This window comes from Rhinolophus ferrumequinum, chromosome 24, assembly GCF_004115265.2.
Source record: "Rhinolophus ferrumequinum isolate MPI-CBG mRhiFer1 chromosome 24, mRhiFer1_v1.p, whole genome shotgun sequence".
NCBI classification, from domain to species: Eukaryota; Metazoa; Chordata; class Mammalia; order Chiroptera; family Rhinolophidae; genus Rhinolophus; species Rhinolophus ferrumequinum.
Genome location: NC_046307.1, coordinates 22187793 through 22204945, shown reverse-complemented (window position 1 = coordinate 22204945; position 17153 = coordinate 22187793). Strand labels below are relative to the sequence as shown.

Sequence of the window (17153 nt, the reverse complement as noted above, 5' to 3'; positions counted from 1 at the left end):
GAGACCAGGACAGTGCTGAACCAGGACGGGGAGAGACCCAGGGACCCTTCATGTGCCCTAGTCACTTGACGCCGGTCCTTCCACAGCAAGGAGAGCTGCCAGATGCCGAGAAATATGAAATTAATAAATTCCACTTCAGCGACCTGCCCCTGACAGAACTGGAGCTGGTGAAATGTGGGATTCAGATGTATTACGAGCTCAAAGTGGTGGATAAATTTCACATTCCGCAGGAGGTAAGGTCAAAGCAAACCTCTCTGATTTCCCTTTTGCTTCTTTGCTTTTCTCCCTTTTGAAACTCAATCTGTAAACTTAATCTATACTTAAAAAAAGTATACCTTTGGCTTTTAGGGTTCAAAGCATTAATCATGTTGCACAGATGAGTCATTTATCAAAAAAAAAAAGGGAGATACACAATTCCTCTGAACTGTGGTGTTTTGGGGGCATTGGCTTCTTGCAGTGGGTTCTCAAGCCCTGAGTTCTGAGGGCTGTGAGTATATAGGAGGCAAAAAAAGGTGCTATAGTCCAACAAGGGTGGGAAATGCGGTTACATCAATTTAAAGAGGACTTTTTCTCTGCATGACCTACGTATTCTGCTAATCTGGGGGGAGGGGGATAGACACAGAAGACGGGGCAGGGTGTGCTGTGTGCAGAATTTCCCACACTTATTTGATTCAAGCAGCAGTTCTCATAGCATTGCCCCAAATCACATCAGCACCACCTGAGAATGTATCAGAAACACAAATTCTCTCTCGCGCGCCCCTCTCTCAATCCCAGCTTTCATGAATCAGAAACTGTGTGTTTTGACGAGTGCTCTGGGTGATTGCCATGTACACTCCAGTTTGAGAGCCACTGATGCAAAGCCCCCTTTCGTTTTCCTTTCCTGAAAGACTCTCAGGACAGCAGCTCTCTTGGGCACAGTCTGGGAATCACTCACGAAACTCAATTGGTGGAATAAGTGAAGGACTCACATCCACCTGGCTTTATAACGTCCATTTCCGTAGTATTTAGTAGTTTGCAAAGTGCTTGGCCAGCATTAGCTCATCTATTGCTACGGCAGTTCCCGCCTCTTGTTCCAGGCAGGGCAGAGGGCGCCTGGCAGATGGGAGCTGCCTCACTGACGTATGTGTTCACAGGCCCTGGTGCGGTTTATGTATTCGCTGAGCAAGGGCTACCGCAGGATCACCTACCACAACTGGCGGCACGGCTTCAACGTGGGGCAGACCATGTTCTCCTTGCTGGTGGTACGCATCGGGGGGAGGGAAGTGCAGTGGCTGGGGGCTACTGCCACACCAGACAACCTCCTGCAGCTCCACACAGCAGCAGTGGCATTGTTCTTCTATTTGCTGCTTTAAGAAAATATATATGTGTCATGCAGGGAGTCACGCGGGGTCTCTGGTCCTGCTCCCCACATAAGAACGCAGGACATGGTGAGGCCAAAAAGGAACACCCACGGAGCCATAGGTAGGGGAGTCATATCACTATATTCTCACTGGCGGCTGGGTTGGAGACACAGGAAGCAGGAGCCACAGAATCAGCAATCCACACTCTGCCACACTGCGCGCTTGCTAGCTTAGCCACGGCAGTTGTATCAGCAGCTAATAGCTAACCGGTAACAGCCAATGGCCAACTAGTCACAGCTGATGACCATCTACTACCCGAGTCAGCACTTTCCATGCGAGGCTGAGAGCCTGGAAACTGCTCTCTGGTGCTCCTTCCTCACAATATGCTAAAAGAGTACATGCTTGGCATAAAGGAATTCCAAGAATAGAGAAGCATATAAAAGAAAAAGTGTTTAAAAGTATTTTCCCATCCAGATTATGATGCAAATCTCTATTCTTTCTTCCTTGCCCAGCTTCCTCTTACTTATTCCTGTCTCTCGTGGCTGGAGTGGTCAGGCCAGAGTAGGCCCTAGAGCCTGGAGGCAGGAATTCTGGCCAGGCCACTATGAAAGGTGACAGTGACACCACTTACGCTTGACTTATTTCTTAGAGTCAGAGAGTAAGCATCACCTCTCCTGGGCTCTTCCCACCCTCTACTCCAACACTCGGCATAAACAAGGAGTTAAGTTTCTGAAGGAGGCTTAGGGAAAGATTCTTCTGGGCTGTGCTTAAACCGGTAGACCAGGTTTGGAAGGTTAGCTTTACCCGTCTGACTGTGTTCAAAAACTTTCCAAATTCTATAAGCTGACAGCTGCAAGTTTCTCAACAATGCCCTCCACCTCCAGGGTACAGATTGGGATCCAGAGGCTCAGAGGGGGATGGGACCAGCTAAGGTCATTCAGGAGGAGGGGACCAATCATCCATTAGCCTGGGACCATCCCAGCTCTAGCATGGGAAGTCCCACATCCCAGGCAAATATCTGGTCAACCTGTGGCACCAGGGGTAGACCCAAGATTAGATTTGCGTTTCTAAATTCTAGGCCCTCCTCCTCTCACCTGCTCCCAACACCGCACAAGAGAGGAGTGAGTGGCGCCTCTTATTGCTCTTCCAGACTGGAAAGCTGAAGCGATACTTCACAGACCTGGAGGCCTTAGCCATGGTCACTGCTGCTTTCTGCCATGACATTGATCACAGAGGCACCAACAACCTCTACCAGATGAAGTAAGTCAGCCTTAACCAGCACCTCCCTACCTCCCATCCCCCAGATTCATTACCTAGATATGAACAGCTCCCAGACAGACTGACTCACTGGCCAGGGGAGAGTCCTGTTATCCACAGCTTCCCACTTTCTCCTCCCCTTTGCGTCTGGGTAAACTCCCTCAACAAACAGAATAATGACACCCAAATATGTCCATGCCCCAATGCCCAGAGCCTGGGAATACACTGCCTAACATTTAAAAGAGACTTGGAAGATGTGAGTAAGTGAAGGATCTTGAAATACAGGGATTATCCTGGGTTATCTGCGTGAGCCCCATATAATCTGAAGGGTCCTTATAAGAGAGAGGTAGGAGGTCAGAGAGGAAACAAGATACTACACGGCTGGCTTTGAAAATGGAAGATGAGCCACAAGCCAAGGAGTATAGGTAGCCTCTAAAACTAGAAAAGACAAGGAAACAGATTCTCCCATAGCATCTCCAGAAAGGAAGGTGCCCCTGCAGATCCATTTTAGACTCTGAATTCCAGAGGAAATCAATGGCTTCCCCTAAGACTCAGGTATGGAGGATCTGGGGGTTGGTGATCTTTAAGTATGGCCCAAAGCCAATGTCCATGGATGGCGATAGCGGATACATAAATCTCTAAAGATGCACTTGGTATCATGTGTGTTTGGGCCTTTTTCTGGGGTAAGTGTTCACACTATTCAATAAACTCCCCAAGGAGTCAATGACCCTAAAGAGACCCTCAGAATCAGTTATGGGGAAAGCTAACGCCTGAGAGTCCAGAGACCTGAGAGCTAGTTTTCTTTCTCACTCTCTCACTGTGTGACAAGTTCTTTCTCATTCTAGGACTTCAGCTTCTCTGCCGGCAGAATTAGGAGGTGGCAGGACTGGTTGATGTCTTTAATCTTCATCTTCACCATTCCATGTTGTCTCTCTCTCTCTCTCTCTCTCTCTCTCTCTCTCTCTCTCTCTCTCTCTCTCTCTCTCTCTCTCGGTGTCTCTCTCTTTCTCTCCCATTCAGATCCCAGGACCCTCTGGCCAAGCTCCATGGGTCCTCCATCTTGGAAAGACACCACTTGGAGTTTGGAAAGACACTGCTGAGAGATGAGGTAGAATGAGGGACACTGGCTTTGGGGCTGCCCAGGAGCCCCCATCTCACATAAAACCGGAGTGCAGCCAGGCAGCTCCTTTCCCATTGGCCTGGCGGCCTGGGCTGCCTCTCCCATCATCTGGGGTGACCACTAGTAGTTGGGTGATTTTGCTGCCAGCATCACTTCTCACATCACTCCTATGGTTTTCTCTTTAGGGCCTGAATATCTTTCAAAACCTCAATCGCAGGCAGCACGAGCATGCAATCCACATGATGGACATAGCCATCATTGCCACAGACCTCGCCCTGTATTTCAAGTCGGTATTTCTTTTCATTTTAAGAATAACAATAGCAACGATTATAATAATAACAAGCACTGTAGTTCCAGTTGATTTACTATGGACTCGATGCCAAGCACCCCGCTTGTGCTATGGACCATTGACTCGCATGACAACTCTGGGAGTTAGGTATTGTTACTCTAACTCTGGGCTGCCCAAACTTTTTCAACGTTTTTCACCAAGGGCCATATGCGGTAAAATACACAAATAGCCGGGCCACTCACTCGAGGTGAAGTACGTATTGCCTCACCTGGTTTATTTAACTAAACTAAATAGACTTTTGGAATTTGCTGCAGGCCAATTAAAAATGGATTGCAGACTGCAGTTGGCCCGGGGGCCGCAGTTTTGACACCCCTGGTCTAACTGTATAGATGGGAAACAGAACCACAGGAAGAGGTTTGCGAAGATCAGATAACAAGTCCATGACAGAGTCTGGGTTAGAAACCAAGGCCTTCACTCCCAGGCCTTGGTTAGTTACATTGTTTTAATATGTCCCTGTCTGAAACAGCCAATGTTAGAAGCACAGGTGTTGCCTTATTTTGAGATTTGCTGCGCTAACAAACTGGTCTGTTTTGTAGGAAGAGGACAATGTTCCAAAAGATCGTGGATCAATCTAAGACATTCGAAACTCCACAGGAGTGGACTCAGTACATGATGCTGGAACAGACCCGGAAGGAAATTGTTATGTGAGTGGAAACAGGGCTTAAACCCCAGGGTCAGCGGTGAGGTGCTGTTGCCCTCAAGAGACCCCTGGGACCCTTTCCGTTTTGGAAGCCTTTGACATATAAAAAAGTAAAGTTACGCCAAAACAAAATCGCAGGAATATGGTATATGTTTAATTTTTACAGTAGCACTAAAATACATGACATATATTATTATATTTCTCTGTCTACAGAAAGTATATTATTGGAATTTTTGTATCATAAAATTCAAATGTGGGTGGTAAAGTGATGTAGCTTTAAAGGTTTTGATAAAACACAGAGCATTTTATCAATTATGATTTGAGTGATAACTATGTGTCACTCAAAATATGTAAGTTTAATTTTTTTTCAGTGTTTCTTTCTATATAGCAATAGCCTGCACTATAGCTGTGCTATTCACAAATTAGTTACATGACTTCTGTGACATTTATAGTGCCTTGTTGGCATGAGGTCCAGTAATGGGACTCAAATTTAAGTTTTCTGATGAAAATCTTTCACTTCTCTCAATGTGCTTCCATGATTCACCTCAACTGATGACGGGGTGATGAGGTGTAAACTTGAGGCCTTTTGTAAATATGTAGCCCAAGCCAAATGGTCCCTGGGCTCCCTAGCGATAGGTCCCCTCGGTGTTGATCATCAGGGGAGACAAGGCCTCACCCTGTTCCCCTAGGAAGCGTCCCAGATGCTTTCGTGAAGAGTAGGCTTGATTAAGTTCACAAATGTTGCAAGTCTCTGGAACACAGAAGGGGTGGCTGCTGGGACAGGTTCAGGGAAGGAGGGGCAAGTGGCAAGTTGTCCTTCCCTCAGCTTTGCAGTTGTCCAACCAGGTCTCCACAAACGCCCCTTGATCCTGAGGTGCAGTGTGACCTGCACTCACTGAACAAGGGGGCACAATCAGGCTACGGTTGCTCCCCAGCAGACCAGGAGCTGCCCCCCTGCACATTTCAAAATGGAAATGTGCATTGAAGCAGAAGACTCGAACAAGTAGAAAGAAACACCCTGTTCTTGGGTAGAGGGACTTAATGTTAAATGTTGTCTATATTCCCGGATTAATGATTCATGTAGTTCCAAGGAAAAGATCTACTTATTGCTGGGATAATTAGGAAGCCAATTCTAAAATTCTCATGAGAAATAAGTATGTAAGAATAGCCAGAAAATTCTGAAATAGAAGAGAAACAATAGGGAGCAGCAGAACTAAAGGCAGTTCAGTCCTCGGCATGAGGACAGGTGAATGGGACAAACCTGAAAAACAATGCCTGTGCTAAAAGTGGATTTTATACCAGTGGAGAAAGGGATAAGTTCATGTGTTGGAACCAGGAGGTGATCCGATGGGTTTTTTCAACACCACCAAGCAATTCTGTAATTCTCAGTGGACACTGGACTGTGTATCCTACAAATTTAAACTCACTTCTGACACTATCTACCTGGAGATAGTGTCAGATTCCACAGGTTAAGGCTCAGTCCCACAGGTGGGCACCACTTCAGATACTAATCCCGAGTCCAGGTTGTTATCTGTGATTCTGACCACCTGGTTATAAATTGGAGGTTCCCACCACTCCCTCCTCATTCAATTAAATTGCTAGAGTAGCTTACAGAACTCGGAGAAACATTTACTTATATGTACCAGGTTACTGTAAAGGATATTATAAAGGACACAGATGAACAGCCAGCTGAAGAGTTACATTTGAGATCGGACAATTAAGTTCAAGAACTTGTTGCACCGATGTTGCTAACCTATTTTTGATATCAGAGGGATTATTCATTATGAATTTGTACCAACTGGACAAACAGTTAACCAACTTTACTATTGGGAAGGGCTGAAAAGGCTGCGTGAAAAAGTTAGACGAAAACAACCTGAACTTTTCACCAACTCATGGCTCTTGCATCACGACAATGTACCAGCTCACACAGCACTGTCTGTGAGGGAGTTTTTAGCCAGTAAACAAATAACTGTATTGGAACATCCTCCCTACTCACCTGATCCTGCCCCCAGTGACTTCTTTCTTTACCTGAAGATAAAGGAAATATTGAAAGGGAGACATTTTGATGACATTCAGGACATCAAGGGTAATACAACGATAGCTCTGGTGGCCATTCCAGAAAAAGAGTTCCAAAATGGCTTTGAAGGGTGGACTAGGCGCTGGCATCAGTGCATAGCTTCCCAAGGGGAGAACTTCGAAGGTGACCATAGTGATACTCAGCAATGAGGTATGAAGCACTTTTTCTAGGATGAATTCGTGAACTTACTGTCAGACCTCCTGATGGAGTATCGTGATGGAGTTGAGTGGTCGCAATAGAAACTACTGTGGTCTACAAAACTAAAATATCGACTATCTGGCCCTTTACAGGAAAAGTTACCAGCTCTTGGTCTAGTGTTTTTCAAACGAGAAACATGAGGCCCAGAGAAACAAAGTGACTTACCTAATGTCACACAGGCATTGGCAGAGCATCAAGAACTGGAACCCAAGTCACCCCACCGCTCTCCTGTACACCCACACCTTTCTCAGGCTCCCTTAGGCCTTCCCCAGCAAACCACACCCCCCCCAGGCCAGCTGTCATTCCAGGGAGTGCCTAAATGCCTGTCTAGGGTGGCTGGGATGTTTTTATCAGAGGTCAGGGAGAAGTACCGAGTTTCCTCGAATATAAGACCTAGCCAGACCATCAGCACTACTGTGTCTTTTTTTTTTTTTAAGATTTTTTTTTTTTTTAATTGGAGAAGGGGAACAGGACTTTATTGGGGAACAGTGTGTACTTCCAGGACTTTTTTTCCAAGTCAAGTTGTTGTCCTTTCAATCTTAGTTGTGGAGGGTGCCGTTCAGCTTCAAGTTTTTGTCCTTTCAGTCTTAGTTGTGGAGGGCACAGCTCAGCTCCAGATCCAGTTGCCGTTGCTAGTTGCAGGGGGCACAGCCCACCATCCCTTGTGGGAGTCGAACCGACAACCTTGTGGTTGAGAGGATGCGCTCCAACCAACTGAGCCATCTGGGAGCTCAGCGGCAGCTCAGCTCAAGGTGCCGTGTTCAATTTTAGTTGCAGGGGGCGCTGCCCACCATCCCTTGCGGGACTCGAGGAATTGAACTGGCAACCTTGTGGTTGAGAGCCCACTAGCCCATGTGGGAATCGAACCGGCAGCCTTCGGGGTTAGTAGCACAGAGCTCTAACTGCCTGAGCCACCGGGCCAGCCCTCTACTGTGTCTTTGGGAGCAAAAATTAATATAAGACCCAGTTTTATTTTACTATAATATAAGACCCAGTCTAATATAATATAATATAATATAATATAATATAATGTAATATAATATAATATAATGTAATACTGGGTCTTACATTAATTTTTGCTCCGAAAGACGCAGTAGAGCTGATGGTCCAGCTAGGTCCTATATTCGGGGAAACACGGTACCACTAGCTGCACAGCTGAGTTAAAGAGACATTTACCTTGAGGATGGATCAGGTGAGCAGGAACTAAGCTTGTTTTCGTCAGCCAGCTCTATGCACCTGGGCACTTCCTACAGCTGTCAGCTCAAGGTCACTTCCTCAGGGAAGCCCTCCCTGACTTCCCAGACCTAGGTCAGTTTTTCTTATATTATCTCCTAGAATAGAACTCCTTTCCTTCAGAGCAGTTATTTGTTTACATTCATTTGTGCAATAAATGTGTGGCTCCCCAATGCGTCTGCAAACTCTCTGAGAACAGGGGCCCTGTGAACCAGCCCCTGCCCGGCATTTGGCATGCATGAACGCAGTAGGATGGAGAGATGATTGCTCCCTATGATCCCCTTCCGGATGACCCTCTGCCTTGTGGCAGTCCCGAGTACTCCCACTGCATATCTGCCAACTCTACCTTTTCTTCTCCCTTCTCTTGGAGAGCTCCTGTGCACCCCTCAGAGCTCTGCTGTCGTCTCTTGGAAGGCCCCTGAGCTGGGCTAGTTGTTCTCATCTTTGGATTATTGTTTTTTCTTTGCACCTTGCACTTCTCTCTGCCATCTCACTTAGCGTATTGTGATGACATTTTTGTTGTTGTTCTCTGTTCCTTGACCGACTGTGAGCTCCTTGCAGGCCTCTCTGGATCCCCAATGCCTCACGTGGCACCTTGGCCCGGGAGCATGGAAGGGGATGGTGGTGAAGTCAAGGCAATGCCTCGTGTTGAGGGCATGAGGCTTTGGATTGGTTTTGCTGGTACCCAGGTGTCCTCCCCCATCCTCCTCACATACCAGATCGCTGTTTATAAAACACTTCAGCTGTGTCACTCCCATCACATGAGTGATTTTCACATGGTCTGTCCAGCCAAGGAAAGTAAACATCCAGGGCTCTCCTGAAGCCACATGTGTGGACTTCAAATATGGACACTGATAGGTAACAGGGAGCCAGTGAGTCTTGTGTACAAAGCTGAGCATTCATGTCCTTGATCTATTTGACAGTAAGCATAACATGTCTGTAACACTTGACATTTAGCATAAGGCGCGTATTCTGAAGCTATTACAAAGTATAAAGAGGTTTCTAAGAAATGTATGCATTTCTGAAAGCTTATTTACTTAAAGAATTCTAGGAATTTTCGAGGGTTTACTTACTTAAGTATATTTAAACCAGTTAATATTTCATAAGGAATTCTGAAGGCCTCCAGACCAGCAAATGGAACCTATGCCGATACAGCTGGTTAGTTGTAAAATCACCCAAGCCGCTAGTTAGGTTCAGAGCTCCAGTCTTCTCCAACTATTTCCCCTCTCTCCAGCCCCGGCCATGGGCCTCACCAAGTCGGGATGACACTACCAGGTGGGTTTAACCCACGCTCCCCCAGCCTGTAGCCATAGCTGCAGGTCGGGCCTTGCGGTCCTCCTGCCTGAGTTACTGCAGCATCTCCGCTCCTTCCTTCTGCATCCTCTGCACCCTCTGCATCCTCCAAGTGCTGCCAGCCTGCCAGCCTTCCTTCCTGCAGCACAGCTCTGAAGACTCACGACCGAGTCCTAAACCTTCCGTTGCTCTCCATGCTCACTGGATACAGCCTACACTCCCCAGCGTGGAATTAACACCAGCACTGCATGGCCCTGGATTCTGGTCCCAGACGACCAGGCCACTACACCGCCGTCTCTGTAACACTTTCTCAAATTCCTACCTCTTCCTCCAATTCATTGTCTACGTCTCCTCCCTTTCCACCTTGTATTGTACCTACCTGTGTAATGATACCTATCTTATCTTCCTAGTATTGTGAAACTCCTTTAAGAGTCTATCTTCTAATCCTTTCTCTCCTTCCCCAATCCCTTCTTCGACTTCTTTTTAAAAATTTCTTCAGTTCACTTTTTTATTTGTGTCAACATTTTACTAGGCAAACTTTTCAGACACACAGAGTTGAAAGAATTTTATACCCACCATCCAGTTCCATCATTAACATATCACTATCAATTCATCCCTTCATCTATCTGTCAATCCTGCTTATTTTTTTGGGTGCATTTCAAAGTAAGTCGCAGACATCCGGGCACTTTCCCCTCAGTACTTCAGCATATATATCATTAACTAGAGGTCAGTATCTGTTTATAGCCCTTTTTTTTCCCCTTTTAAGGTAAACTATGCCTACGATGAAATGCACAAATCTTAAGTGTGCCATTTATGAGTTTTGACAAATTCTTCCTCTGCTTCTTAAAACAAGGCTTCCTCACAGTGATCGAGCCGCATTACCCAATAGGGAAAAAGCAGCTCTTGGGAGAGGAGCAAAAACTCTGAGATGTTACAATGGTCCTTGGCCCTCCAAACAGATAGAGTGTGTCTGTGGTATTAAAACTGCATGGCGGAGCGATTATAGAAAATATGTCTACATAGGGGAAGATGATGAGAAAAAGGCTGAGAAACATTGTTCTATACTAGACAGGAGAAAAGGAACTCTGAAGAAGTGATGAGATTTAAATAAAATTGATGTTTATGAAATGCCTAGAACAGTGTGTGGCATATCGTAAAAACCCAATAACTGATCATGAGAATCACCAGTATTTACTGTGCACATACTATGTCCAGGCACGATGCTCAGATTTTTACGCACATTATCTCATTTAATCTTACACCCACTTCATGCAGAAAGTACCATTATTATTGCAGACAAGAAAACTGAGGCTTAGACAGGTTGGTTTAATTGTCGGATGTCAAACTCCTGGTAATTGACAGAGGCAGGATTGAAGCCTCTGACTTCAAAGCCCCGCCTCCAGATGAACTAGAAAGTGACCCCTTTCCTCATAATGGGGGGAGGTCACCTACTAGTGGAGTCAGAGACAGGAGAGATGGATGGAATTAGCCGGTACGTGCAGCCTTACGATGACTCTGGACCGATGGACGGTGTCCTTTATCCAGGGCCATGATGATGACCGCCTGTGACCTCTCCGCCATCACCAAGCCCTGGGAGGTGCAGAGCAAGGTATGGACTCCTCCTGGCCCAGGCTGAGGGGAATTCCAGTACTGGTGACAGCAGCTAAAGTGGCTTGGACTCTCTAGCTCCTGAAGAAGCCCACCTTTGGTGCATCCCCCTCAGCCAAGACTTGGAAATCACTTTAAGACTTCTTCCCGTGATGACAAGAAAATGGGAGTAGTGGGGCAGGGCTGCGGTTCATGTTTTTGCTGAGCTGGAAACACAAGTGGGGTGGGAGCAGGGGTAGGAGGATTGGGGCGGGGACTTGACTTTGAGGGTGGGGGGGTCTGCCTGTTGCAGGTAGCTCTGCTGGTTGCTGCGGAATTCTGGGAACAAGGTGACCTGGAGCGTTCAGTGCTACAACAGAACCCCATTGTGAGTAGAGATGGGATGTGATGTTGGGTGTGTGATCTCATCCTGATGGAGAGCTGTGACCTTACTGTGACAGAAACGTGCCCCCCAGAGATGTATGCTCCTACCCTAGTAATGACCTTTCCCTAATGCAGGAATTCTCAAAGTATGGTCCCCAGACCACCATCAACCTCCTTACTAGGGAACATATTAGAGATGCAAATTCACAGGCCCCCACCCTAGATGTACCTAAGCAGAGACTCTGGAGGTGAGCTCAGGAATGTGCCCTCCTAGAGTTTGGGAACCCTGCTCTAATGTGTGTTTCCTTAGCTCACTGAGCTAAGTAGAAATTGACAAGTGGACACCAAAACTTAGATTTCCCTTTTGGTTCCAACAATCCGGAGTCCACCTCCCAACGCTCTGTTCTAATACACAGTGTGCAAGGGGAAGGAGGACCTTGCCAAGCTGAGAACCTATCACCAATGAAAGTTAACTTGACTGGACCATCCGTCAGCTCCCCCATTGGACACAGTTAGAGGGATCACAGAGCGCCCTGCACGAAGGCGGGCCTGGGAATAAGGGTGGGGTCAAAAGGAGAAACATTTTGGGGACAGAACCACAGATACGGGGCCAGGCTAAACCTGTGATGTGCTGAAAATGCTGGGGTACCACATGAGGCTCAGGCAAGGCCCGAGGGAGGGTGGCGGGCTGTGACCGGGAACAGTGTCTGAACAGGAACAGCAAGGGCTGTGCAACTTGTAGTTTTCTTCTTCCTTTTAACACTTTACAATGTACAGAGAACAGGTAAGGAACTCTGTGCACCCATCAGCCAGATCCAACCGTTAGCAACAGCCTGTCATTATTGTTTTGTCTACTCCGCACTCTTCGTAGTATTTTAAAGTAAATCGCAGATGTTGTCATTTCTTCCATAAATACTTTAGTATGTATCTCTAAGAGCTAGGAACTTAAAACACACACAACCCACAATACCATTATCACACTCCTGAAACGATCACCTAATCCTCCATCTCTGTTCATTCTCCCTGAGTAATAAAAATAATTTCATTTGATTTGTTCAAATCGGGATCGAATCAAGGGCCACACTCCCTCTGGTAGTTATGTCTCTGAATTCTCTCTTAATCAGTAGCCGGTTTTTCCTCCTCTTTGTGTTTTGTTTTTTTTTCTTCCCACCATGTATTTGTTGAAGAGGATAGGATTTCTGTTGTCTGGTTTCCCACATTCTGAATTGGATTGTCTGTACCCCTGTGATGTTATTTAATATATTTTCCTATCCCCATACTTCCTGCAAACTGCTAGTCAGATCTGGAAACTTGATGAGTCTCATGTTGGGTGTTTTGTTTGTTGTGGTTTCTGTTTTTAGCCAGAATGCTTCATAGGTAGGATGGGTCCCCCTGACTGCACCACGCCAGGAGGAGCCCAGCACGGTTAACTCTTTCTCCCTCATGACAGCCCATGATGGACAGAAACAAGGCGGACGAACTCCCCAAGCTTCAGGTCGGCTTCATTGACTTTGTTTGCACCTTTGTCTACAAGGTGGGTCTTTTGCTTTCTCAGGCCCAAGCTTCTGTCTTTAATAAACCTGGATATTAGGAATAATAAACCCTGGCACGTGACCAGTGGGTAGTATGTTACAAAGCGCTTCTCCTCTGCCATGACCTCTGGTCCTCAGGACAGCTCTCTGGGGTCTTGTGTGATTGTACACCCAGGCCAGGGACAAATGACTAAGCCTGGTTTCAGACAGGGAAGGGGGAAGTATAGCAGACACATGCCCTCCTAACTTCCCTAGCTGGTAGAAATGTGACAGGTCGAAGTCACTCGATTGTCAAAAGACACGCTGGGATTTCTCTTGGAGCTCTTGCTTGAAGTTAACGCTTCCCTCTTGAGAAACCCAGTGCTCCCAATTCCATGTTATCTGTGCCCCGATCCACCGCCCATTTGTTATTTTTACTTTGACCATGTTACACATGAGGAGGCAGAGGTCAGAGATGAGAAATGACAGGGCCGGGGTCACCGGAGTCAGCCACGAGACAGGATTAGAGCCAGAACGCCTGACTCCCAGGGCTTCTGCTGGGTGAGCTGCAGCCCCTCTGTCAGGAAGACATGCAGATGGTCCCAGAGGGAACATGAGTGCCTCTCTGATACAACACAGACTAATGGGGTTCCTCTGAGTGACAGAGCAGAGAAGCCGCTGCTCTCCACTACCATCTGTAATATTATTAAACAAGGGAAACTGGGTTGAGCACTTTGCGTGTTGCCACAACAGCCTCGGGAAGTAGGTGTTATACGCTACAGAGTATAAGTCAGTAGACTGAGGCCAAGCTCTGTAGGTGACCTGCCCAAGGTCACACAGCTTGTGGCAGAGCCTGGATCCGGTGAGCACAGCCAGCCCTGGATTTGCCATTCTGGTTTTGGGCAATTCTACTCCATCAATCTTCATCTCAATTTCCTCATCCCACAATGTAGGCGTGACAAATTTTGTTTGTGTTCAAAGGCATTATTTTTATTCTCAGAGCTAAGAGAACATACGAATCCTCTTCACAACATCCTTATGTTTTGTGCACGAGAAATTATGTGATTTTGTATAGGATTTCACTCAACACGTATTTACTGAGAGTCTGTGTGTTAGAAGAGGCTTCCCTGAGGAGGTGACGTCTACCTGGAGGCCTCAAGGGAAAAGAGGGGAAGTTAGAGTGTTCAGCCAAGGAAAGAGTTTGTGTGAAGCCCAGAGAAGGCAGGATACACTCCAGCAAAGGACAGAGATCTGGAATGCCCGGAGGGTGCAACACTGCCCAGCGGGAGGGCACTGGGCCTGGAGAGGTTTGCAAAACCTTGTGCAGGAGTTTGTGCTTCATCCTGTAGAACAGGGGTTGCCACAGCAGGGTTTTAAGCAGGAGAGGGATAGGCTCTTGTTGACTGGAAGTTGCAGTGTCAGCAAGGGCACTGCTGGGTGACAGGAAGCCAGCCACCCGCCCAAGCAGCTCATTCCAGGGTTGGATATTGCCAGCTGTGCCTCCGCCTCGAGCCCGGACCTCGGGCTGTGGCCCCTGCACCAGAGGCTCTCTTTTCCAGGAATTCTCCCGTTTCCATGAAGAGATCACGCCCATGTTGGACGGGATCACCAACAACCGCAAGGAGTGGAAAGCACTTGCTGACGAGTATGATGCCACAATGAAGGCTTTGGAGGAAGAGAAGCAGAAGCAGCAGGCAGCCAAACAAGGTTCGCGAAAGTGGGAGGACAGGGAGCCCAGGACCCCCACAATGAACACTCAATCTCTGCCTAGCTTGGCCTCAGAGTCTCACACGCGGGTCCTATTCAGGTCTTCCCACCACCTATGATTGTCTCCACTCTACACAGGAGGGAACTGAGGCTTGCAGAGGTGAAGTGTTGTGACCAAGTCACACAGTGAGTGGCAGAGCCTGTTTCCCAAAATTGAGGTTCCCAGCAAGGATTCACTGACTGCCCGTGTAGGACAGATTCCAATTCCAAGGCTGTGGACATAGGGCCCTATTCAGGGACAAAGGAGAAAACCTAGAATTATTGGTTGGAAGGAATTTTTGAGGCCTTCTGTCTGATGTTTGAATCCTATCTATATCGTGATGGGCCTTTGCTTGCACACTACCAGTGATGGAGGGCTCAGTACCTTACATGAAAGCCTCTGTACCACTATTAGAAAGCTCTTCCTTGAACTGAAATTGTTCTGCTTGTTGAAACTTCCACCTAGTGGCCATAGTCCTGCCTTCGGGAATCAAATGGGATTTGTTTGTTTCATCTCTTCCAAGGTGACAACACACTTCCCCTTCCCCAAGTCATTTGTATTACTGGTTGTGTTGCCCTAGTTCCCTGTCATGCAGGGTGTCATGCGGGGTCTCTGGTCCCGCGCCCCACATAAGAACGCAGGACATGGTGAGGCCAAAAAGGAACACCCACGGAGCCATAGGTAGGGGAGTCATACCACCATATTCTCGCTGGCGGCTGGGTTGGAGACACAGGAGCCAGGAGCCACACGATCTGCAACCTGCTGTCCGCTTCTCTGCCAACCAACCTCACTTGCTAACTGCAATCCGCCGTGCTAACAGCAATCCGCCTCTCTGCAACCCGCAATCCACCATCCGCACTTGCTAGCCCAGCCACGGCAGTTATATCAGTGGCCAATGGCTAACCGGTAACAGCTGATGGCCAACTAGTCACAGCTGATGACCATCTACTACCTGAGCCAGCACCTTTCCACGTGAGGCCGAGAGCCTGGAAACTGCTCTCTGGGCCTCTGTCCCCACACTCCCTCACAGGACATGGCTTCTGGTCCCCATTCTACCTTGACAGCCACGCCTGTGCGTGGTTCTTAGCATGGATACTGTCAGGTCTCCGGCTCTGCTCTGCCCTCAGTGTGGGGTCATTCTGAACTGGCAACTGCAAATGTGGGGCCACCAATTACTTGTGCTTTGCACAGCTCCAGGAGGCGTCCTGTATAGTACAGTCACCACAGGTTTATATCCTAATTATAATTTTCCATAAAATGGCAGGAAAGCATCCTGAGGAAGAAGTGTCTTTTTCTAATTTGCACAAATTGTCTTCTGGGCTAGTGGCAGGTCTCTGCAATCTTACAGCCCACAGATGTCTTTTGTTTGGCCAGCATTTTAAAAATACGTATTTGTTGTCTGCGTTTTAAAGTTGGTATATTTATGATTTTAAAAATCCAGATTTCCAGCGTTTCCTTTTAGAAGATCAAGATCTGGCCGTACTAATCTGGATTTCTGCATGACAATAATTAGCTAGAGCTGAGTGGCAGCTATCTCCTTTAGAAGGGACAGACGATTCCCCCGGTTTGTCACAGGCCCCACCACTCCCTGTTGTCTCCCAGACATTGGTTCCAAATGTTGGTTGCCATTTATCATCACGATTGTGCTGTTTTTTTCTGAGTGCGGAGAAACACTCTTGGTTTCTCTGACTCCCCTTATACTTGGCTTGCCTTCGGCATGTGTGGTTATCTGTTGGCCTTTGAAAGCCCTTGAATTTGCAACTGTTGGTTCACACCAGGGCAAAGGGGAAGCACTCTGCAGCCTCCTCTCAGCTGGTGTGCTTTCTTTCCTGTCTGATTGCAGCATCCGCAGGAAATCAGCCCAGGGGGAACCCCGGCCCAGGAGGGGACGCACCTGCTTCCAAGTCCTGCTGCATCCAGTAGCCCAACAGGGGACCTGCTGGTCAGAACGGCGCTACCCTTAATGAGATCGCCCAAACCAGTGGCAAACTGCACACCTTCTTCAGTAGTAAAAGAGTCATAGGATTAGAAAGCTGAATGAGAACTTAGTTTACATCTTATCTAGTGGCTTTCAAACCTTTTTTTCAGCCTTGAGAACTTTTAGTGAGCTAAAACCAACATTCCAGCTTTTGTAAACCTCAATTAAATATTTAATTAATGCCAAACTCACCTGCTTGCTTAGAATCATTTTTGTTCTTCCACTGTCATTTTCTATTTTATTATAAAAATTATCATTCTCAAAAGTAGAGAATTATGCAATGAATCCCCACCTACCGACCACCACCCGATTCCAATAGCCAGATATTGCCACGTTTGCTCCATCTCTCCTTTTATTTATATATTTTTTTCAATTTTTTTCTTAGCTGAAATCGTATTTAAAAACAAACTCCAGACATATCATGTCACTCCTCCACCTT

General features: G+C 47.1%; 1 protein-coding gene across 1 annotated transcript in view; it reads left to right on the top strand.

Annotated features, from left to right (window-relative positions):
* PDE6A (phosphodiesterase 6A) overlaps positions 1-16892 on the top strand; it is a 49674-nt gene extending 32782 nt beyond the window's left edge. The window contains exons 13-23 of the mRNA XM_033095698.1: positions 87-233; positions 1134-1241; positions 2491-2600; positions 3618-3705; positions 3903-4003; positions 4603-4710; positions 11053-11116; positions 11408-11482; positions 12929-13012; positions 14549-14696; positions 16580-16892. Of these exons, the coding sequence (XP_032951589.1) occupies positions 87-233; positions 1134-1241; positions 2491-2600; positions 3618-3705; positions 3903-4003; positions 4603-4710; positions 11053-11116; positions 11408-11482; positions 12929-13012; positions 14549-14696; positions 16580-16659 (1113 nt within the window). The 3' untranslated portion in view covers positions 16660-16892. The remainder of the gene's footprint in view (positions 1-86; positions 234-1133; positions 1242-2490; positions 2601-3617; positions 3706-3902; positions 4004-4602; positions 4711-11052; positions 11117-11407; positions 11483-12928; positions 13013-14548; positions 14697-16579) is intronic.
* The last annotated feature ends 261 nt before the right edge of the window (positions 16893-17153 follow it).